The sequence below is a fragment of the Abramis brama genome (genome assembly GCF_963993115.1).
Source record: "Abramis brama genome assembly, chromosome: 7".
NCBI lineage: Eukaryota > Metazoa > Chordata > Actinopteri > Cypriniformes > Leuciscidae > Abramis > Abramis brama.
Genome location: NC_139969.1, coordinates 14,094,046 through 14,118,522, shown reverse-complemented (window position 1 = coordinate 14,118,522; position 24,477 = coordinate 14,094,046). Strand labels below are relative to the sequence as shown.

The window sequence follows — 24,477 nt, the reverse complement described above, 5'->3', positions numbered from 1 at the left end:
CTTTAATAGTAGTTTGTGTTTTTACCGAAATCCTTATTTAATCTTCTAATATCTTGATTCAATGAAACAAATAGTGGGACAGCATTCAAATGTTGGATTATTTCCAAAGTTACAGGTGAAATGTGTAAAAAAAAATTGCTTCGACACTAGCGACCGGAATTGTAAAGTAGTATTTTCTGTCTCTAGAATAATGTGATAATTTATTTTAAGTTATAATAAACATTGGAACTAATAATATGGCAAAATTATGGAAACAACCACCATGATGACTAAAACCGCAACAAAGAACAATGCAATATACTATTGTTTACTTATACACGCAGTGTTCCTGATTATTATTAACGTTTATTGACAGTGGTCTGTCAAGTGACTGACTGATAAAAATGCGTTTTTCATCTTTTTAAAACGCAGATGACAAAGGCTTCATGACGTGGACTTTGTGATGTTGGCATTTGAATCATCAAACTTTATTTGTTCGCGCACGGGAACACGCCACGGCCCGGGTTGAGTGCTGTGGATTGAGTAGACGTGTCAGCTACGGAAGTGGAGCCGCAGAATCCTACACGCATAATCCCTTCCTAACGGGGGATGTTTTAGGATTTAAATGAACGTAAACTGATCTACATCTACATACATAACGCATTCCTATTCGGTTATTATTGTCAGTGGAAATGTTGACCAAATTCGAGACAAAGTCGGCCCGGGTGAAAGGTAAGATATCTGGCTCTGGCTAACTTCCCTTGACTGCTTTTTAATGCAATTATTATGTTTCTCTTTATGTTCGTTTGTCTGATTTGCGTCTATTCTTAATCTTTGTTGAATATAATCCACTGTCTTTTTCAGCAAGCATTCAATTAAAATCGTGCTGAATACTGTAACTTATGTCATTCGGCGTTAGCACAACGCTAGTATTTGTTGTTAGCCATTCAGACGTTGCAGTAAATATTCTCTTCTCTGATGTTTTTTGTATTTTTGTTTCGTTGAGAACGCGCTGAATTCATTATCTTGACCAGATTGTTATAATTTATAAAGGAATAATAATAGGGTTAAATTAATGTCAATGTGATTATGTTCTCATAATACCATCTTGTTGACCTGACTGTCTTTATATTAATAAATAGCTGAATTGATTGTTTTGTCTTTTTCTGTAGGGCTGAGTTTCCACCCGAAACGGCCCTGGATTCTCGCTAGTCTGCACAACGGCGTCATCCAGCTGTGGGACTATCGCATGTGCACTCTTATCGACAAGTTTGACGAGCATGATGGTATGAAACAGCCGATCAACTATTTCATTGCCTCCTGTCATTTATTCTGCGATCTAATGATGATGTGAATTCATTTAGGTCCAGTCAGAGGTATTGACTTCCATAAGCAGCAGCCACTGTTTGTGTCGGGAGGAGATGACTACAAGATCAAGGTTTGCTTGCTTCATTCTCAGTACTGTTGTTTGAGAAATTTGTCACCTGGCCACTGCTACTTAATAGTTGGATGGAGTCGGTTAGAGTTTCAATTTGTTACTACCAATGAAGAACATTTCTAAAACATTTGTTACATTTTAGTGTGTTTTATCAGTTAATGGACCTGAGCAAACATGAACTTACTTTTTAATTTTATTAGTTCACTCAAAAATGAAAATTTATTCCATAATTTACTCACCCTCAAGAAATCCTAGGTGTATATGACTTTCTTCTTTCAGCCAAACTCAATAGGAGTTATATTTAAAAAAAATATATATATTCTGGCTCTTCCCAGCTATATAATGGGAGTGAATGGTACCTTGTTTTTGTAGCCCAAAAAAGAGCATCCACCCATCCATCATAAAAGTAATCCAGACGGCTCCAGGGGGGTTAATAAAGGCCTTCTGAAGCAAAACGATGCGTTACCGAAAGCCAGTCATTACAATTTATATATATATATATATATATATATATATATATATATATATATATATATATAGAGACCGGACCTCTCTTGTAAAATGTTACTGAGTTTTTCTCACATGTTTTGATGTACTGACAGTTATTTGACTCTGATTATTAGGTGTGGAACTACAAGCTGCGTCGGTGTCTTTTCACTCTGCTTGGACATCTTGACTACATTCGTACCACATTCTTCCATCATGTGAGCCCTACTCGCATCCAACTTTATGATGCTCTTTAATAATTATTTTAATAATGTTTACAATAGACTAACTTCTAGCTGTCTTTTTCAGGAGTATCCCTGGATCCTGAGTGCTTCAGATGATCAGACCATTCGCATTTGGAACTGGCAGTCCAGAACATGTGTCTGGTGAGTCTTTAGACGGCTCATGAACTAGTGGATTTGCACAAGTAATCAAGAATTTTTGGTTCCACTTAATTCCGATAACCCACTTTAGACATTCTGCTAATTATTTATAAGGAACTTTGCAACTACACCGCATCTAACTTTGATTAGAGTATTAGTAGCGAGTCAGGTGTTCGGGTTAGTAGAATAAGTTGACATGTAGTTACTTATAGTAGAATGTCTGCTGGGGGAACATCAAAATAAAATGTGAGCAGATATTAAGCAGACAGTCTACTAATACTCATATGATTGATAGGTAGTTGACAAGTTGCAAAGTCACTTACACTTTTTTAATTGTCTAAAATAGACCATCGAAATAGTGTTACCAAATTTAATTAATTCACTTAATTATTAGGATATTGAAATTAACCTATTTTGGAACCATTATTAATGATGTAACTTTTGCGAATAAAACCAAAAGCTAAATTTCATGTACAAAAATTACCTGAAAATGCTCACCCCTTTTAAAAACAAATAGTTTGACCTGAGCAACACTATTATTACCTGTAGCTAAGTGAAACTGAGTTGTTCATGTTCTCTGTGCTGTCTCTTCTCTGTAGTGTGCTGACGGGGCATAATCACTATGTGATGTGCGCTCAGTTCCATCCCTCTGAGGACCTGGTGGTGTCGGCCAGCCTGGATCAGACTGTGCGCGTGTGGGATATTTCCGGTGAGGAGGCTTGGGACAGGATTGAGTGTTTTGGGAAGGCTGGGGAGGTGGGAATGGAGAGAGGATGGAGGAAGATAGAGGCTGCCTAATGGCATACTCTTCCTCATGTCCTCTCTCTACAGTGTGTACAGAACAAAACTCTGTGGGCTTGAAGCAAAAACACTTCTCACACTCATGCATCAAGCATTTGTCTAGTGATTCAATACTTTTTTTTTTTTTTTTTTTTTTTGTGTTATTTTTGGGAAGATTAAAGGGATGGTTCACCCAAAATTGAAAATGTTGTCATTACTTACTCAACCCCATGTTGTTCCAAACCTGTAAGAGTTTCTTTCTTCTGTTGAACACAAAAGAAGATATTTTAAAGAACGTTGGTAACCAGACAGTTGATGGAACCCAGTGACCTCCATAGTATTTCTTTTTTTTACTATGGAAGTCAATGGGTGCTGTCAACTGTCTGGTTACCAACGTTCTTTAAAATATCTTCTTTTGTGTTCAACAAAAGAAACAAACTCATACAGGTTTGGAACAGCTTGAGGGTGAGTAAATGATGACGACAATTTTAATTTTTGGGTGAACTATCCATTTAAATAGTGATGTTGAGATGACCAAATCACTGAGAGGTGATGTTTACATGGAACAAACAATTCATGAAACACTTAAAATAAAGGCTCAAAAAGTCTTATTCAAGGAAAGTTGAATGTGAGAGGTGTTTTTGAGATTCTGCATGTTTTAGTGATGTTGTCAATGTCTGTGTCTTTTGCTTTCATTGTTCTGAACCTCTTTCTTGCTCATTAACCTTTAAAACCACTGCTGTCTGCACTGACTGAGAACAAATACTCATTCCTTAACACTATACACAAGTTTAAAGCCTTAACACAAGTTCTTTCTCTGCCTATTTTCCCTTCACATAAAATATTAAATGAATATGTTACTGCATGGATAATACAAATACATGCAATGTAATTGTATTAGGTATTGAAAACTAATAATTCTTCTTGAATTTTCTTGAATTTAACAGTGGTTCTCAGCCTTTTTCACCCCAAAGTCCCCCATTGTCCTAACAATATTTGAAGGCAATATTCGATTTAAAAAAAACAGTTTTTATTTATTTTTAACCCAACAAAAAATTTAACGCATAAAATAACTAGAAAAGTTTTTTTTTATATATATACATTTTATTTAATTTTTTAAATACCCAATTTATATACAATAAAAGTTATACAATTTTATTAATTTGCATTACCTCCAAGTTGATGCATCAACTTTTAGACCAGTAACATGAACATAGATCTGTCATTTAATCTTTAAATTGACTCTTAACACAACATGAATGCATGATTGAAGCCATGCATACTGCATTAAAATATGCAATAACAAATGCATGACTTAACTGGAGTCTTTCTCGCTCCTCTAACATCCAACGCCCCTCCAGAGAACATTTGGACACGCTCCACCCCATCAATCCACCAGTCAGTTCCATCCCTGCTCTCTTCCTGTACAGCTCCTATGCCCCTCTGGAAACATCCACATCTGTACATTGGTTTCTGGTGCAGCTTTTGTTGGGCTTTTATTCATTTAGCAGACATTTGGAGTGCTGAGATTATAGACGCACATCCTGCTCTCCTTTCCTTTTCTCTGCGTCCTGACCTGAGTTAAGCCAATCACCTCCCTGTCATTGATTTACATGCATCAAACCCAATCTGAAGTGATTTTGAGCTCTGTGATCACATTTAAACTGTGCTGTTCTGTTTTGATTGTTGTCTTTGCTGTTAGTCTGGTGGTGAAGTTTACTATACTTCCTTTACTCAGGTTTAGACCTAATGGAGGACATATGTTGTGTTTGTGTTCTCGAGCACCTGCGAATGTTTAGCAGCCCAACAAAATGTTTGTGTGTTTGCTGTCTCACATATCATGTGTCTTTGAGTAGCAGTTTTAATGTTGTTCCTCTGTTTTCCCTCCCTGGTATGTGGGTGATCCTGTGTAATTTTCAAATGGGTCCCATGTGCGTGTCGGACTGTAAATGTTGCTTCCAGGTCTGAGAAAGAAGAACCTGTCTCCGGGTGCTGTAGACACGGAGGTGCGTGGCATCTCTGGTGTTGACCTGTTTGGGGCCTCTGATGCTGTTGTGAAACATGTTCTGGAGGTAAGAATATGGTTGTAGTGGTCTTGGTGCTGTAAAGTGTGATTTGTGGTCAAATCAGTTTTGTTGTCAAATCAGTTTTGTTGTTTGCTTGAATAAAAGTTTGTGTTCTCTTGCTCTGGTCTCAGGGTCACGATCGAGGTGTAAACTGGGCAGCCTTCCATCCCAGCATGCCTCTAATTGTGTCAGGAGCAGATGACCGGCAGGTCAAAATCTGGAGGATGAACGGTACGTGTAACTCTGCAAAATAACTAAAGCTTTACATATAAAACAGTGGGCAGAATAATATCAGTCACTTAACCTTTTCGATTTTAAATAACAATTCCAGCAGTAAAGCTTTAGCTTCTTGATAGATGCTGTCATCCAGGGGTTTCGCTTAATTGCTGTGGTTGAAATGCTTTAAAAAGCTTTGGCTTTCTGCACAAAATTAAGCTCTGGTCCAATTAACAGCTTTTCTTTAAAAGTTAATCTTGAAAATGGCGTGGATAATAAATTAGCAACAATGTCCTCTTCAGCAATGTTGCTTGCAGTTTCCTTAGCGAATAGCACTAGCTATCTTATCAGCCTTTTATTTTCCCTGATCGAGTTCCTCACAGCGAGTGGTATGCGTCATTTTTCTGTCATTTGAAATTAGTCTCTCATTGACTTGCTATGGCTTGGCCCTCTGTAATTTCACAGCTGGACCACCAATCACAGAGTTCCCTGGCGGTTCCCGTCTGATATAATGAATAAAATGTGGAAAAATTTGGTTACATTATTTTGTTTTGTAAATTATCCCTTCTTCTAGAGTCTAAAGCGTGGGAGTTAGACACCTGTCGGGGGCACTACAACAATGTGTCCTGTGCGGTGTTTCACCCTCGTCAGGAGCTCATCCTGTCCAACTCTGAGGACAAGAGCATCCGTGTGTGGGACATGTCCAAGAGGACTGGCGTCCAAACCTTTCGTAGAGATCACGACCGTTTCTGGGTGCTGGGTGCTCACCCCAACCTCAACCTGTTTGCTGCTGGTAGGTTACTGTTAATAACAGTCGAATGGTTTTGGCGATGACATGATATGCATTAACGTGTTATTCGTAACTTCTCAGGCCATGACAGTGGGATGCTGGTGTTTAAACTGGAAAGAGAACGTCCAGCTTACGCCGTGTATGGTAACATGTTGTACTATGTGAAGGATCGCTTCCTGCGTCAGCTCGACTTCAACAGCAGCAAGGATACAGCCGTCATGCAGCTACGCAGGTTTGTGAATTTCAGTGTCTTTTCTACTTTGAGTTTGAAGACCCTAAATGTGCACCTACAACAGGTTTGAACTTTTCAGTTGAACGGTTTCTTTTATATTCGCAGTGGATCCAAATTCCCAGTGTTCAGCATGTCCTACAACCCCGCAGAAAATGCTGTGCTGTTGTGCACTGTGAGTATTGTAGAATCTTTTTAGTCTGCTCAATTAAATCAAGGTGCTTTTTTGTACTTGTGCATTTCTTCCTCTTTCCCCTCCAGAGAGCTACTAACCTGGAAAACAGCACATATGATCTATACTCCATTCCCAGAGAGAGCGACTCCCAGAATCCTGATGGTAACATTTGATCTTTTCTCTTTAGAAGTCCTTAATCCAATGTGCAATACAAAATGTTAAATTCTTCTGCCTGTTTTCAGCTCCTGAGGGAAAGCGCTCCTCTGGTCTGACTGCAGTTTGGGTGGCCAGGAACCGGTTTGCCGTTCTTGACCGCATGCACTCAGTAAGTGAATCAAGCTAAATTTATCTAAAAGAAAAGAGTATTGCAGCATTGACTTATTTTTGTAGGCCATCCCAGAAGTTAGCAACATCCTGGATCCCTCGACAAAACCTAATAGGATTTTTCCATTGGCTTTTGGATTATTGCTGAAAATAAACTCTGTGAAAAGTTTGAACAACTTTTATGAATTTTGAAGCATAAATACAACTGCCAGAAGTAAAAAGCTAAACGTAGGCTATAAACAAACTACACCACGGTTGCATGACTTCAACACCATTAAGCTTCTGACTCTCTCAGACATTGATTAAAAACATTTTAATTTGAGTTAAAATAGTTTGCAAGAGTGCAAGTATAAAGTCAACGAGCCTGTAAAAGCGGATTAGTGAGTAGATTTTTTTTTTTTTTTTTTTTTTTTGACATGACATTTAATGTTCCTGACAACCTCTGTAGTCCTGTTTAGCAAGACAAGTAAAAGCTTTAGAAAATCACAAGGAGGTAAAATATATGGAGCTTGTGCAAAAATGTGTCATCCTTGCAGCATTAAATAAAGGAGTTATGACCATGTACTCAAACACCTTTTTTTTGTCTCACCACAGCTCCTGATAAAGAACCTGAAGAACGAGATTGTGAAGAAGGTCCAGGTACCAAGCTGTGAGGAGATCTTTTATGCTGGAACTGGGTCACTGCTGCTGCGTGATGCTGATGGAGTCACGCTGTTTGATGTGCAGCAGAAGCGCTCCCTTGCCACGGTTAAAATTGCTAAAGTCAAATATGTGGTGTGGAGTTCAGATGCCAACCATGTAGCCCTGCTGGCCAAACACGGTACTGCAAACTCAAAAATTGGTTGTATAGGCTTCAGCATATCAAAAATCTCCACCCTTAAGGGTTGTTCAAGCATTTTTGCCTTGTAACAAACAAAATAATCCCACATCATGTCATGCACATCTGACCCTCTGCTCTTGCTTGTTCAGCCATCATGATCTGCAACAAGAAGTTAGAGAGCCTATGTAACATCCATGAGAACATCAGAGTGAAGAGTGGCGCCTGGGCCGAAAACGAAGTCTTCATCTACACCACCTCCAACCATATCAAATATGCTCTCACCTCCGGGTAAAGCTCCAATAGCCTGAGACACAACTCCATTAAGAAAACCATACTGTTTTTGCCTAACCTGATAATGGCATGTTATTCATATTCCATTTTTTTTTTCTCAGTGATCATGGTATAATCCGTACATTGGATCTACCCATCTATGTGACAAGAGTCAGGGGCAACAGTGTGTACTGCCTGGATCGTGAGTGCAGACCACGAGTGCTAAATATTGACCCCACCGAGTACCGTTTTAAACTGGCTCTGGTCAATCGCAAATACGAGGAGGTTAGTGTGTATTTTCAGCCATGAGACTTGTTTTATTTTATTTGTTTTATTTTATTTCAATTTTGTTTTCTAATTGTATTACATTTTTAATTTTCCATTTTAACTTTTAATTATTATTTTTTAAATGCCACAAATGAAATATTCCTATTATCTGACAGATGTCCCTGAGACTTTTTTTTTTTTTTGTCAAGAACTCTGCCTGTCAGTCATTTTGCACATTCAGATTTGCCTTTCAATGACTTTTTTTCTTCTTCTACCCAACACCCTCAGGTTCTTCATATGGTGCGTAATGCTAAACTGGTTGGTCAGTCCATCATTGCTTACCTACAGAAGAAAGGTTACCCCGAGGTTGCGCTGCACTTCGTCAAAGATGAGAAGACCCGTTTCAGCCTGGCACTGGAGTGTGGAAACATCGAGGTATACTTTAGTGATATTTATGGAGGTTGAAGGCTTCAATACTTTTGCCTGAACAGGTGTTTATTTTTGATTTGTTTGTTCCTGCAGGTGGCGCTGGAGGCTGCAAAAGCCCTGGATGAACGAAGCTGCTGGGAGCGTCTCGGCGAGGCTGCGCTTCTACAGGGCCATCACCAGGTGGTGGAGATGTGCTACCAGAGAACCAAGAACTTCGACAAGCTCACCTTCCTGTACCTCATCACTGGAAACCTGGCCAAGCTCAGGAAGATGATGAAGATAGGTGAGTGACGATGAAAATAGCTGTAAATTACCATTCAAAGATTTGGGGATGGTAAGAATTTGTTTTGTTTTTTTTTAGGTTTTTGAAAGAAGTCTTGTATGTTTAATAAGGCTGTGTTTATTTAAACAAAAATACAGCTAAAACTGTTATGTTGTTAAATATTACAATTTAAATAAGCTGTTTTCAATTTTAATATATTTTAAATTGTAATTTATTCCTGTGATGGCAAAGCTGAATTTTCAGCAGTATTTACCTCAGTCTTCAGTGTCACATAATCCTTCAGAAATCATTCTAATATGCTGATTTGCTGCTCAAGAAACAATTCTCATTATTATCAATGTTGAAAACAGTTGTGCTGCTTAGTATTTTTGTGGAAACCGTAAAGGCCCTGATAGTGATATACCTTTGCAGCGGTGTACTGTTATCGAACATCCAGACTCCCTAAAAGCGGTGTGTAGATGAATGTTAATGTGTTTCGTGTTTCCTCTCAATGACAAAATAAATGCACAACAAAAATGACAGCAGTGAGAAAACAGCAATTAAGAAAGCTGTATAAACTGCTTTTAAACACGATGTGGATGTTTGCACAAGCTCTGCAATTCTGCACTTCAGTCAAGTAAAGTCATGTTTATTTATATAGCAAAACATTTAAACCAAACAGCTTTACAGTATTAAACATGAAAAACTGTGTCAGTGTGGCTTACAATTAGAATCGCACTTCAATTTCTACTATAAAGCAGCTCTCCAGTGTTTTTCATTTGCGGATGTCTGACCTTGACGGACTCAACAGAGGAAATGAACTGGAGAAGATTTCCACATCAAAGAGGGCGGAGCCCCAGAGTGCATCTACCTATAATGTAATCGCCTTGGACCAATGGTAGTTCGAAGGTGTTTACCAGCCAGAGCAAACTTTTCGAACTCCTAAACGAACTTCGTTTTGGCCTAATTTTGTTCGAAATTCTTCGATTATGCTTGAAGTATATCAAGGCCTTAATATTTTTTTTAAGGATTATTTGTTAAACAGAAAGTTCAAAGAACAGCATTTATTTGAAATAAAATGTTTTGTAGCATTATACATGTCTTTTAATCAGTTTAAAGCATCCTTGCTGAATAAAGGTATGAACTTATTTCAACAACAAAAAAAATCTTAGTGACCCCAGACTTTTGAATAAGACTTTTAGAATTAATTCCTGTGGATTGTTTGAATGATGTTTGAATGATTTATTACAGCTGAGATAAGAAAGGACATGAGTGGACACTACCAAGGTGCTCTTTACCTGGGTGACGTCAGCGAGCGTGTGCGGATCCTGAAGAACTGTGGACAGAGTGAGTGCTGTCACATTTTCATTCATATGATTGTTTTAATGCTATTTATTTAATGAAAATGTATCACATTCATTCTCAGAGTCTCTGGCTTACCTGACTGCTGCCACTCATGGGATGGATGAGGAAGCTGAAGCCCTGAAGGAGACCTTTGACCTGGAAAAAGAAATGGTATGATCTATTCTCATTACTAACAGAGATGCACATATTCGCTGATGAATGATTCCGCAGAATGATTGAACGGTGGGTTCATGTACAGGTGCCAGAGGTAGACTCCAATGCTCAGCTGTTGCAGCCGCCACCTCCCATCAACCCCTTGGACACTAACTGGCCTCTGCTAACCGTCTCCAAGGGCTTCTTCGAGGGAGCCATTGCTGCCAAAGGTGACAGACTGTTTTTTTTAGATGCTCATACTCATTTACAATGTGTTACCTGGATTTATAAAGTTGGATGGATCTAATTTTTGAAGAATAACAGCATGAATTGTTGTGTATGTTTGGATAGGACGAGCAGGGCAGATGGTTGCTGACCTGGACATGGATGCTCCAGGAGATGAAGGCTGGGGAGAAGATGCAGAGCTTCATCTGGATGAAGGTATTTACTCTAGTATTTTATAGTAAAAACCTGTTCTGCAATAAGACAATATTTTTGAAGCAAGAACCCAAACCATACTTAAGGGCTGTTCATACCAAGGACGATAACTATAACTATAAAGTTTTAATAATCCACCCAGAACACTTTAGCACTCTAGAACACTATAGCAACACCCTGACGACCACCTACACCCACAGTCTTACGATCTAAACAATCATCTATCATGCTCTCCTCAGATGGATTCATGGATGCTCAAGAGGGACTGGGCGATGAGGGAGCTATTGGGAAAGATGAGGGAGGAGGATGGGAGGTTGAAGAAGATCTGGATCTCCCACCAGAACTGGTAAGTTTTGTCTAAAACTGCAATAAAAATCAGCTCTGTCTGTAAATGAAACTAGATCTTAAGTAACCTCATCTTGTTGTCTTTCCTTTAACCAATAGGATGTACCTTCTGTTGGAGGAGGTGGTGCAGAGGGCGATGGTTTCTTTGTGCCGCCTACCAAGGGCACAAGCCCCACCCAGATGTGGTGCAACAACTCTCAGCTGGCTGTGGATCACATGTTGGCTGGCTCTTTTGAGACTGCTATGAGGGTAAAAGGATCTCACAAAAATGATTAGGGCTGCACAATCTTGGGGGAAAATTTGAATTGCTTTTATTTAATTTATATATACATTTATTCAAAATAAAAATATTTTCGAACAATATAAATCTTTACTATCACTTTTTATCAATTTAACACATGCTTGCTGAATACAAGTAGTAATTATTTTTCTTTTTTTAAAGAAAGAAAAAAATTACTGACCTCAAACTTTTGTACGGTAGAATATACTGTTACAGAAGATTTCTATTTTAAATAAATGCTGTTCTTTTTTTTTCTTTTTTATACATTGATAATAAATCAGCATATAAGAATTTCTAAAGGATCATGTGACACTGAAATTCAGATTTGCATCACAGAAATAAATTATTTTTAAAGTATATTAAAATGGAAAACCATTATTATAAATAGTTATAATATTTCACAATATTACTGTTTTTTTCTGTATTTTTGAGCAAATAAATATAATATAAATAAAAAAATAAATATATATATTTTTTTTAATAAAAATATTAAACAAAATATTTATATTGTAATATATCACTGGTAGGAAGGAATATATAGTGATGCGCCTAAACTACAAAACTGAAATGTGCCAGATGTTTTTCTGCTGTCTCTAATGCATTTCATTCTCTTTTCCACAGTTACTACATGACCAAGTTGGTGTGGTTCAGTTTGGACCCTATAAGCAGCTTTTTATGCAAACTCTGTCCCGTGGCCGCACCTGTTACCTGGGCCTGCCGTCTCTGCCCTCCTTGCACAGTTACCCCCATAGGAACTGGAAGGACAGCGGGGCTAAAGGGGGTCTGCCAGCGGTGGGTCTGCGTCTCGCTGATCTCATTTCACGCCTGCAGCAGTGCTATCAGCTGACCACAGCAGGACGCTTTGAAGATGCGGTCGATCGTTTCAGAGCCATTCTTCTCTCCGTACCACTGCTTGTGGTTGACAACAAACAAGAGATCGCAGAGGTGTGTTGTGATTCAACATGAGTACTTTTATCAGGGTTTTTGTAGGGTTCGAGTAATAAACATTCTCTTTACTTTCACTTAGGCACAGCAGCTGATCACTATCTGTAGGGAGTATATTGTTGGCCTCACCATGGAAACAGAGAGGAAGAAACTTCCTAAAGACAGTCTCGAACAACAAAAGAGACTTTGTGAGGTAGGTGCATTTCTTTTCAAACATTAAAATCTATAGATTTAAGATTGTATTAATGTACATTAAAATGTCTTTTTTGTGTGTTTTAGATGGCAGCATATTTCACACACTGCAGTCTGCAACCTGTCCACATGGTTTTGGTATTGAGAACAGCTCTCAATCTTTTCTTCAAACTGCGTAACTTCAAAACAGCAGCGGGTTTTGCTCGCCGTCTGCTTGAGCTGGGCCCCAAACCAGAAGTGGCACAACAGGTAAACAAATAATGCTTGTTTTGTCATTTTCAATTATTACAAAATATTACTACTTAATATATTTAAACTATCTTGTGGCCCCTTTGGAAGTGTGATGAGGCCCCCTAGTGGGCCTGAGAACCACTGATGCAAAAATTAGTAAAATGGAAAAATAATATTAGAAGGGAAATGATTGGTAAATAGGAATGTTTTTCAAGCCCTTGACCTTAGATCTAAGATGAATGCTAAAATGTTTTTTGGGGGTTTTTTTTATGATCCACAATTTTTATTAGGGTAATTCAGTTAAATTACATTAAACATCCAATCGTGTCGTGTTTTTTTTATGTAGTTTTGTCACAATACTGGAATTTCAAACATTAATACGATAATTTCGGTATTTGATACCATTTTTGATACCATGGGGAAAACTACCATATATATATACTTCCATACAGATGTATGTTTTTGACCGTTAAAGTGCAAAAAGCCACGAAAAAGAAGTTAAATTTTGACTTTTGATCTGTTTGAGGCAGCTTTATGAGAGCACAACTTTTATATAGCTCAGTGATGCGCACGCTTTTGGTGTCAATATCTGTCAAGATCAATATTTTTGACAACACAATCCCAATGTGTACATTATCTGCTATTCATAACCTGTTGTTCCCCGTCTTTACTTACTCAGACACGAAAGATTCTTGCAGCATGTGAGAAGAGCCTGACAGATGCTCACCAACTGAACTACGACCCCCACAATCCCTTTGACATCTGCGCCGCCTCCTACACTCCCCTGTACCGTGGGCGGCCAGTAGAGAAATGTCCCCTGTCTGGAGCCTGCTACTGCCCCAAATACAAAGGAGAGGTCTGCAGGGTCACACAGGTTAGTTCTAAGCCTTTGTAATGTCAGTGTTTAATAAGTGTTGGTTTATTGAAGGGAGAAAGTCTTATGTTTTCAATAAGTGAGAAGGCAACTTTACTTTTCCCCTTGTTCAATGGTTTATCTCATCATGCGGTGCTATAAAGTGTCCATTTCATTGGCTGTCTCTCTCCTGTTTTTTTTAGGTAACCGAGATTGGTAAAGATGTGATTGGACTGCGTGTCAGCCCACTGCAGTTCCGTTGAACATGCATTGCGTAAGCATGGATGAAAATAAATGCGCTCTGTTTTCTCTCATATGTACTTTTCCTTTATAAGATGAAGTAACAACACCTTTGAGATCAGAAAATTCTAGAAAATACCTTATGTGACTAATCTCTCTGTGACTGTCCTTTCTATTATATATCGAAGGTCTCTACAGTCTGTATTCTTGCGTTTCATTAATCTAAATAACTAATTGTACATCTGTGACCCTGTCAATCAGTGAAAAAAGTTTCAAATATTGAAATAAAATTCTGGTGATCAAATGTTTGACCACTTATTTTTTTCTCCATGTAGGGTGATTATCGTTAACTAAAACTATTAAAAAAATATATTACTTGAAGAAAAAAAATATATTTTTTAAAACTTTAAATACAATTTTGGAAAAGGCTCAGGAATTTCTAATTTTTGTTTAAGTTAAAGTACTAAAATAGCTAAAACTATGTAGACGTTGTTGTTGTTTTTTAATAAAAATGACATAAAATTACTACCTTAAAATTAAAACAAAAATCAATATATCAATGATTCTAAAATAACACACAATGACATGCATAGTTTTCTCGTTTCAAAATGGTACTAGGGAGTGAATGGAAGGTACTTGATTTCATAAATATAATTTTACTTGATTTCATAACATATATTGTGACCACAAGGAGGTGCAAAATCTCACTGAGAATCAAGGCAAGCAAGTTCACATGTTTTTGGTTAGTGTTCTAATTTATTTTGATCAATTGGAAACTTGTGTTTTCAATTCAGTACAAAACAGATGGATTACATTTCTGGTTCGCAGAAACTTGGGAAAAGTAATAAATCCAAGACTTTGTTAAATTAAACACTTTCATAATCCAAGCAGTGTTTAAAAGGAATAGTATACTACTTTTGTTGTTCAACACAAAACATCACAACATTGAAAACTGGATTTTCCAGTATAAGACAGTCATTTAAAGGTATTTGTCACATCCCTGCTGTCTGCTTAAGATCATCCTGCTCACATCGATGTTGTTATTGCTAAAAACCTCTTTTCCATGGTCGACGGTGGCAGCAGGCAGGGATCGGGTGCGGCCCAGAATCCAAGCGAAGTCTACATGAAACAGTCTCAAGACATCAGTGCATGAATATACCAGTGCTGAATTCTCATAGTCAGTGGACAAAATCCAGTATGGAGTGTAGGGCAAAACTGTAAATTCAAGTAGAGAAGCAAAACGTGAAATATGATTCGAAATAATGAAAAATACACATGGCAATGCCATAGCATTTGATCTAACAAATGCTCAAAAAAAGCAAATCAGCTTCGTACCATAAGAAAAACTGATTCCAAGCTTTGCAGGATTTTTTTTGTCTTCCACCACAGCTGTCCCGTCAATTGATCTTAGCTCTCCTTTTCTAATAAAATAAAGTTTATGGTTCAACTTGGTGTCTTATTTATTATACAATTGTGTAATTCAATAAAGCATATGGAATTATAACAAAGTGACCCTTTAAATACTGCTTGACTTGTTGGTACTCACAGAATTTCTGAGCTCGCTACGTGAGCCGTTCCATCCAGCTTAAGAGTAAAGTTAGTCTCAATGCATCTCCCTCGCTCAAACTGTGCTGGAAGTTTAGCGATCTCAAACCACCTGCCCATAAACTACATTAGGATGCAGACAAGCAAGCTATAATAAAAAAAATTAAGAGCAGAATAGAAGACCTGATCGTTGCATATGTTGAGGTGTAATACGCTACCTTCTTTAGGTTAAAGGCAGGTTGAGTAGTAGGTTCTGGGCACGGCCCCCAATGAGGCACCTGGGCATTTATGATGGGCAGAAAAAGGGCCAAAACAACCAGAAAGGCCTTCATTTTACTTGCAATACCCATTGCCTAAAAAAGAGAAAAGAATAGAATAGTAAAATATTTGTGTTGATAACTAAATATTTGCATGCATTCTCAACAGCTGACACAAATAATGGAAAACATTTTCTAAACTTAACTGTCATATCATTTAAAACAAACTTAATTTATATATTATTAATTCAAGTTGTATAGCATAATTTAAGGCTCCTAAGATGCATATACACTACCATTTAAAAGGTTGGGTCATAAGATTTTTTTTTAAAGAAGTCTCTTATGCTCAACAAGGCTGAATTTATTTGATCAAAAATGCAGTAAAAACTGTAGTATTGTGAAATATTATTACAGAATAACTATTTTCTATTTGAATGTATTTTCAAATTTAATTTATTCCTGTGATGGCAAAGCTGAATTTTCAGCATCATTACTCCAGTCTTAAGTGTCACATGATCTTTCAGAAATCATTCTAATATGCTGATCTGCTACTTAATAAACATTTCTGATGATTACCATTGTTGAAAACAGTTGTGCTGCTTAATAATTTTGTGTAAACTTTGATAAAAAAAATGTTTACGGATTTTTGATGAATAAAAAGATGGAAAGAATAGCGTATATTTGAAATAGAAATCTTTTGTAAAATTACAAATGTCTGTAATGTAGTTTTTGATCAATTTAATGCATCCTTGCTGAATTGAACCTAAACATAAAATGCAATAACATAAAATGTTATTGACCCCAAACCCTTAAACAGTACTGCATATTCAATTTATTGGTGAACAACCATTGTAAAGAAGACAGTTTGACAAATACAAATCCTTACCTCTTGAAGATGTGCTGAATACTAGATGGACTGTGGAGCTCTGAGTATTTATTTGGATCATTCTCTCTGGGATCATGTGACTGCAGAAAAGACATGTCATGAAGGAGTCTTTGTGATGCCACAGTTTATTCCCAACATGAAGTAAGTGATTAGGCAAATTGAAGTCATGAGAGGATGTTCCATTAATGAATATCTAAATTAAATGTACACTGTCGCTTTGTCTAAATGTTCTTTTTTCTTTATAAACATTCCATTTGTGTTTTTTGAAGTTTAAGTTTAGGGCATAACTGTCAGGGGAAAAGTAACAGTAAGTTGTGATGATCTGTGACAAGCTTTATGCACAGCTGCACTACTTCCTGAACTTCAGCCAGCTCCTTTGTTTCCTGTCTGCCATTATTGGACAAACTGATTAATCCAGGTGGTCAGGCACACCTGAAATAATCAGTTTGTCCAATAATGGCAGACAGGAAACAAAGGAGCTGGCTGAAGTTCAGGAAGTAGTGCAGCTGTGCATAAAGCCCTGTAATGGTGATGCCGACAGATAGAGGGCGATATATATGTAACTGTTATGAGGATGCTCATCTGATCTGTTAGCCTAGAAATCTAGACGCACCCTAGCGGCAGCAAAATGTATTTTGCAGCCAGGGCAGTCTAGCAACTCTCCATTGACTTTCGAGCTGCAAAAACCTAAATTGGGTCAGGCCAATCACGTCGTGTATAGAGTAGGCGGGGCGGGCTTAACGTAATGACGACAGAGTTGCGACGGTTACCTCTGCCACTTGAAAACAAAGAATGGCTGCTGCTGGCGAACATCTTTCGAATCGGCTTTGTCCGCGACTCTGGAGGACTTGGAGTTAGGTTTTTCTTTGAGAAAAGAGCATAAAACGGCACTTAAGTCATTCTTAAAAAAAGGAAGATGTGTTCGAAGTTTTGCCGGCCAGATATGGCAAAAGTTGAATCTATCAACTAGCTCCGCTGTTGGGAAAACGCTCTGGTTGGTTGAAGCGCTGTCCTATTGCGTGCAGAGGGAATTTGAAAGACAGCCGTTTATCCCGCCCCTCGGACTGAGCCGTGTCTATGGTGAGTTGCCAGTAGGGGTGGGCGATACTCCAAATTTTGGTATCGATCCGATACCAAGTAAATACAGGGCCAGTATCGCCGATATCGATACCGATACCAATACTTTTTAATTTTAAAAGCATGCACTTGAACTTGTATGCACTTTCCTGTGCTAGAGCAGTGTGTCATGATTTATGAGGTGAATGCATCATTAATATGCTAAATCTGAAAACGTTTTCATTACTACTAAATATTTTGTGATTTGCGCTCTCAACTCGCCTGTAATTATTAGTCAGTGACTTTTACAAAACTACCCTAATTATAGTAAAAGTACTATTGTACACTAGCCTACTGTTCAAAAGTTTGGGGTCTGTAAGATTTTTAATTCTCTTCTGCATTTATTTGATCAAAAATACAGTAAAAACTGTAATATTACAATTTAACATAGGCTATCTGTTTTCTATGTCATACTAAACTGTAATTTATTCAATTGATCAAAGCGTAATTTTCGGCATCATTATTCCAGTTATGATGATAATTAATTTTAATATGCTGATTTACAGCTCAGAAAACATTTCTTATTATTATCAATGTTGAAAACAGTTTCATATTTTTTTGTGGAAACCATGATGCAGAATTATTTGATGAACCAAGTTGAAAGAACAGCATTTATATGAAGTAGATTTTTTTTAACAGTGAAAAACCCTTGACTGTCACTTTTGATTAATTTAATGCATCGATCCTTGTTGAATAAAAATATTAATTTCATTAAAAAAAATCTTACTGTCCTCAACATTTTGAACCGTTATATACACTTTTGCTTTGTTTATTGCAAAATAACTCCCGATTGTTTCTCTGTCATCTAAGCAAGGCTTCGTTTCCCAAACGTGCCTGTGAGCTCAGTGAAGCACCAGCAACGAACGCTCTCTGTGATTGATTGGTTTCGTCTTGTATCCAGATGACTGAGAAAAAGTTCTATCCTACACAATTATCCGCTAACATTCGCTTATTTTTCCACTTAGAAGCTTATTTTACGCACTGAATTGCGTGCTAAATTAATAAAAATTACTGGTAAAAAAAAACACACACATATGGATCGATATTTTTATGTGAGTATCGATCCTTTTCGATACCACGTCAGTATCGAAGTATCGATATTTTAGGATCGATCCGCCCACCTCTAGTGTCTATGGTGAGTTGCCAGACCCAACATCTTGATGTAGGTCTGGCTTGCCAGGCTACTGATCTGTCTGACTCTGATCACAAACGCTTCGCTGCCAAAAACAAGCGGTCACACTTCATCATAGCTTTCTATCTAACTTTCTATTGTCCCTCTTCTCAAGGTCCTGTATGTTACTATGTTATTGTTATAAGCTACTCATTAGGAGCCAGGGAAGGGGGAGGCACACCTAATGAACTCTTTTTCTTAAATTATATAAAAACTGCCACGTGTATTCCCCCCCAAAATGTATGCAGTAGACGTGTCTTTACATAAGGACCGTATCCTCACGTGTTGTGTGTTTTGCATGTTGCAGGTGTTTGTGATAACTAAAACAACAGTGTGATAAGAACATAGTGAAGGATACACGTGTGACTTAACCTCCTGTTGAGGACTCAACAACATTGAGTTTCATAAAACTATGAATGGAAAACATTGAATAACATCTTTGATGTTATGAGAAGAAATAAAAAAAACTTAAAAAATGCAATGTAGGTGTGTTAATTATTTATTGGCCAATATTTTTTTTCATTTGTGTATATCATGGGTAACAAACAAAACATAGAACCCAAATTTATGGAGTAATGAGAATAAAGTTATCAGACTTGAAAGCCAAGTGCTTTGTCAAACCAACATAAGATCTATTGAATTGTGGAACTATAAAGCTTGTTGGATTCAGGCAGTTTCTTGAGAAAAGTCAGTCATAGATGTGCACAATTGTTATGTGTGGTCGTTCAGAAATGATGGCTATAGGATCCAATTGCAGTAAGAAAGTCTTTATTGACAAAGATAACCAAAGTAAATCCAAACAGAGCGAAAGCAGCAAAGGGTAACTCCAAACAATGAGCAAAGAAAATCCGAAACAAAAGCTGAACAGGGAAACAGAACTGAATGCATCTCACAAAACATAATAATAATAATAATAATAATACTACATTTTATTTAAAGGCGCCTTTCATGGCACTCAAGGACACCTTACAAAATTCATAAAAAAAGACATTAAACAATCAAACCAGTACAGCAACAAACATTAAATCACATAAAAGCCAGCCTAAACAGATACGTTTTAAGACGAGATTTAAAAACTGAGAGACTAGAACTGTTGCGAACTTCTACAGGGAGAGAGTTCCATAAATGGGGAGCAGCATAGCCAAAAGCTCGTGACCCCATAGAAGTTGTCCGAGTACGTGGCAGAACAAGTGAAAGTGCAGAAGCAGATCTTAGAGTGTGGGAAGGAGTGTGTATATGAAGAAGATCTTGAAGATGTGAAGGAGCCAAATTGTTAAGTGCTTTGTAAGTTAAAAGTAAAATTTTAAAATTCACACGGAATTTAACTGGGAGCCAATGCAACTTCTGTAAAACAGGAGAAATGTGTTCAAAAGTGGAAGTTTTGGTAATGACTTGAGCTGCAGCATTTTGTACTAACTGTAATTTATGAAGAGATTTGGAAGGAAGCCCATAAAACAAAGCATTACAACAGTCGATTCTTGATGTTACAAGAGCATGCACAAGCGTAGCAGTACTCTTGAGTGAAAGGACAGGACGCAGACGATTTATATTGTGAATATGGAAAAATGCAGGACGGGTAACTCTATTAATGTGAGATTCAAAAGACAGAGTTGTGTCAAAAATGACACCCAGACTTTTGACCTGATTCGACAGAGGAACAGAACAGTTATCTATTTTCACAGAAGAAATATTCGACTTACTTATTGTATTTTTTTGAACCAACAAGAAGAATTTCTGTTTTACTGCTGTTCAATTTTAGAAAATTACTTGAAAACCAATTTTTTAATTCACTTAAGCACTCACCAAGAGCAGAAGAGGGAAACTTTGAAGAAGGTTTAGAAGACAGGTAAAGTTGGGTTTCGTCGGCATAACAATGAAAATGGATATCATATTTCCTAAAAATGCTGCCAATAGGTAAAAGATAGATAATAAACAGAAGAGGTCCTAAAACAGAGCCCTGGGGAACACCAGTGACAACATAAGTGGGTTTTGATTTAAACTGTTTAAGTTGTACAAATTGAATGCGATCTGTGAGATAAGAACGAAACCAGCTTAAAGCCATACCAGTAATTCCAATAGATTCCAGCCTGCTCAAAAGTATGGGATGTGAAATGGTGTCAAATGCTGCACTAAGGTCAAGAAGTATAAGTATTGATAGAAGACCAGCATCAGCCGCTATTAATAGATCATTAGAAATCTTTACAATTGCAGTTTCAACTGTGAAAAGCACGAAACCCTGATTGTAACTGCTCATATAAACTATTGCAAGAAAGATGTTCACGGAGCTGAAGAGCAACAATTTTTTCCAGGATTTTTGACAAAAACGGCAGATTTGAAATAGGTCGAAAATTAGCAAAATTCTTTGTGTCTGTCCCAGGTTTCTTAAGAATAGGTGTTATAACAGCAGTTTTAAGTGCAGTAGGGACAGTTCCAGTAAGAAGTGATGTATGCATAATATCAGTGATTAAAGAGGAAAGAAATGATAAACCAGCTTTAACCAAGTGAGTCGGTAATGGATCCAGTTGACATGTGACAGATTTAGATTTTTGTACAATGGAACAAATGTCCTCAACTGTTGGAATTTTAAAAGCAGAAAATGAAAATAAGGTAGATGGCGCAAAGCTAGAATGAGTTATGTTCCGATCAGGGTTTGGTGAAACCAATTGCTGGTGGATGTGTTCAATTTTCTTATTAAAAAAGAGCATAAATGCTTCACACAATTCTGTAGAGTTTATATGCCAGTTAGAACACTCAGGTGGCTTTAAAATAGTGTTAACAACAGAGAATAGAGATTTTTGGTTTCCTACACCAGATCCAATTAAACCTGCATAACAATCTGATTTCGCTGTGGAAAGTGCAGTCTTATAAACTTGCATGTGATCAGCATACAAATCTTTATGAACTACAAGTCCAGTCTTGGAATACAAGCGTTCTAAACGACGCCCCTTGACTTTTAGCAGACGAAGATCCGATGTAAACCAGGGTGCAGAGTTGACAAACGAAACATTCCTGGTTTTCAATGGGGCACAAGTGTCAAGGATCATTTGAAGATTGTCATTGTAATGCTGGATTAAATCATCAAGATTCCCTGAATGGTCTTTGTAGGGAAGTGTGGACAAACATTCCCCAAGAATTGAGGGATCAATGTTCTTAATATTACGAAATGTGATTGTACGACTCAAATTAGGCTTAAACACAGATAAAGAGACATTGAAAGACACCAGCAAGTGGTCTGACAGTGATAAGTCAGAAGTAGTGCAATTTCCAGGAATCACACCTGAACAGCAGACCAAATCAAGAGTATGACCTTTTGAATGAGTTGGGACATTGATAAATTGCTGTAGTCCAAAACTATCTAGGCATAATAAAAACTCCCTAGAACATGAATTTTCTGTATTATCCACATGGATATTAAAATCACCAACCAAAATCACGTTTGGTGACAATGAACGAAGAGAAGTTAAAAATGTTGAAAATTCCTGTTGGAATACAGAATTGGCCTTCGGAGGCCTGTATACAATAGCAATGATAGTTGGTATGAATCCATTGATTTGCAAAGCAACAGATTCAAAGGAAGTATAATCAGTTTCAGGAAGAGTAGTAACTTTCCATTTTTCCTTATATAGTACTGCAACCCCCCCGCCCCTGCCAACAGTGCATGGTTTACAGATAAAAGCATATCCAGGAGGAACAGAATGGTTCAAATTGTAAAAGTCATTACTTTTTTGCCAAGTCTCAGTAAGACAAAGAAAGTCGAACTTACGATCAAGCAGCAGATCATTCACGAAAGGACCTTTATCAGAGATTACCGTTGTTACCGTTGACAGAGGTGATCGTCTTAGTTGGCTTGACTAAGACACTGTGATCAATAGTCCGAACATGTTTCCTTGGAGGACGAGGGTTTGTAGACCAAATGGAAGGAATTCCACTTGGAGAGACAACCTTAAAACTCCGGCGAGATCCACGATGAACATATTTACGGCGTGGTGTAAAAGCAATATCCTGATGTAGTTTTGAAGCAGACGGAGGCTCGCCGTAGTGCACGCGTAGCTGCAACAATTCCGCTGCCAAGTAGTGATAGAGCGGATACACAGGATGGAAGATTGAGCAAAGGACAATCCAAATTGACAGGTGAGCAGGAATCCAGCAATGCCGGCAACAGTCTCAGGTAGCAGCAAAATCTCAGTGAATCTCGGTGAATCCAAAATCGTGCACAAACGTACAAAAATTGTATGCAGTCCAGGCAGGTGAATAAAACACAGTGAACTAAAAAGGTAGTCTAAAAGCTAGAAACGTTAAAAAACGTTCAATCGTTCAAAGTTCCTCAGAGCAGCGGCTGCTAACAGCGCCAGCATTCGCTCCACTGGTTTAGACCACAATCGACAACAAACATCCACAATCGACAACACCAGAAAAAGAACACAGGTCTTATATAGGTAAACATTAACAAGATAAGACACAGCTGAACGTATATTACAACATAAGCACAAGCAATGGACAGAGGTCCAGGTCTGTGGAATGGAAGCAGGACTGGAGACTGAGGGGCAGAGCAGAAGACCACCACAGCAGAGTAGAAGGGACTGAAGATCCCCAGGGCAGAGCAGAAGACCACCACAGGAGAATAGAAGGGACTGAAGATCCCCAGGGCAGAGCAGAAGACCACCACAGGAGAATAGAAGGGACTGAAGATCCCCAGGGCAGAGCAGAAGACCACCACAGGAGAATAGAAGGGACTGAAGATCCCCAGGGCAGAGCGGAAGACCACCACAGAAGAGTAAAAGAGACTGAAGATCCCCAGGGCAGAGCAGAAGACCACCACAGCAGAATAGAAGAGACTTAAGATCCCCAGGGCAGAGCAGAAGACCACCACAGCAGAATAGAAGAGACTGAAGATCCCCAGGGCAGAGCAGAAGACCACCACAGAAGAGTAAAAGAGACTGAAGATCCCCAGGGCAGAGCAGAAGACCACCACAGAAGAGTAAAAGAGACTGAAGATCCCCAGGGCAGAGCAGAAGACCACCACAGCAGAATAGAAGAGACTTAAGATCCCCAGGGCAGAGCAGAAGACCACCACAGCAGAATAGAAGAGACTGAAGATCCCCAGGGCAGAGCAGAAGACCACCACAGAAGAGTAAAAGAGACTGAAGATCCCCAGGGCAGAGCAGAAGACCACCACAGCAGAGTAGAAGGGACTGAAGATCCCCAGGGCAGAGCAGAAGACCACCACAGAAGAGTAAAAGAGACTGAAGATCCCCAGGGCAGAGCAGAAGACCACCACAGCAGAGTAGAAGAGACTGAAGATCCCCAGGGCAGAGCAGACGACCACCACAGCAGAGTAGAAGAGACTGAAGATCCCCAGGGCAGAGCAGAAGACCACCACAGCAGAGTAGAAGGGACTGAAGATCCCCAGGGCAGAGCAGAAGACCACCACAGCAGAGTAGAAGAGACTGAAGATCCCCAGGGCAGAGCAGAAGACCACCACAGCAGAATAGAAGAGACTGAAGATCCCCAGGGCAGAGCAGAAGACCACCACAGCAGAACAGAAGAGACTGAAGATCCCCACGGCA

The 24,477-nt window shown here is 38.4% G+C and overlaps 2 protein-coding genes across 3 annotated transcripts; one reads left to right on the top strand and one right to left on the bottom strand.

Moving 5' to 3' along the window:
* The first annotated feature begins 477 nt into the window (after positions 1 to 477).
* Positions 478 to 14,239, top strand: copa (COPI coat complex subunit alpha). The gene is made up of 29 exons (XM_084120096.1): positions 478 to 711; positions 1,152 to 1,265; positions 1,344 to 1,417; positions 2,041 to 2,121; positions 2,213 to 2,289; positions 2,886 to 2,995; positions 5,029 to 5,138; positions 5,264 to 5,363; positions 5,923 to 6,141; positions 6,220 to 6,370; positions 6,476 to 6,542; positions 6,629 to 6,704; positions 6,785 to 6,867; positions 7,461 to 7,686; positions 7,836 to 7,974; positions 8,079 to 8,241; positions 8,512 to 8,658; positions 8,746 to 8,935; positions 10,166 to 10,261; positions 10,341 to 10,429; positions 10,518 to 10,641; positions 10,763 to 10,852; positions 11,089 to 11,195; positions 11,294 to 11,443; positions 12,096 to 12,419; positions 12,502 to 12,612; positions 12,699 to 12,860; positions 13,522 to 13,716; positions 13,899 to 14,239. The coding sequence occupies exons 1-29, from the start codon at positions 672 to 674 to the stop codon at positions 13,956 to 13,958; spliced, it is 3,675 nt and encodes a 1,224-aa protein (XP_083976222.1). The 5' UTR covers positions 478 to 671; the 3' UTR covers positions 13,959 to 14,239.
* Positions 14,240 to 14,573: 334 nt separating this feature from the next.
* On the bottom strand, positions 14,574 to 16,701 carry apoda.1 (apolipoprotein Da, duplicate 1). 2 transcript variants are annotated; one of them, XM_084120095.1, is made up of 5 exons: positions 16,624 to 16,701; positions 15,699 to 15,816; positions 15,482 to 15,603; positions 15,271 to 15,356; positions 14,574 to 15,150 (listed from the first exon to the last, which is right to left on the bottom strand). In XM_084120095.1, exons 2-5 carry the CDS (start codon positions 15,810 to 15,812, stop codon positions 14,915 to 14,917), a joined length of 558 nt encoding a protein of 185 aa, XP_083976221.1. In that variant the 5' UTR covers positions 15,813 to 15,816; positions 16,624 to 16,701; the 3' UTR covers positions 14,574 to 14,914. The 2 variants fall into 2 exon arrangements, with proteins under 2 accessions (XP_083976221.1, XP_083976220.1); XM_084120094.1 differs by having other exon boundaries at positions 14,666 to 15,150; positions 15,699 to 15,833; positions 16,624 to 16,655.
* Between the last annotated feature and the right edge of the window lie 7,776 nt (positions 16,702 to 24,477).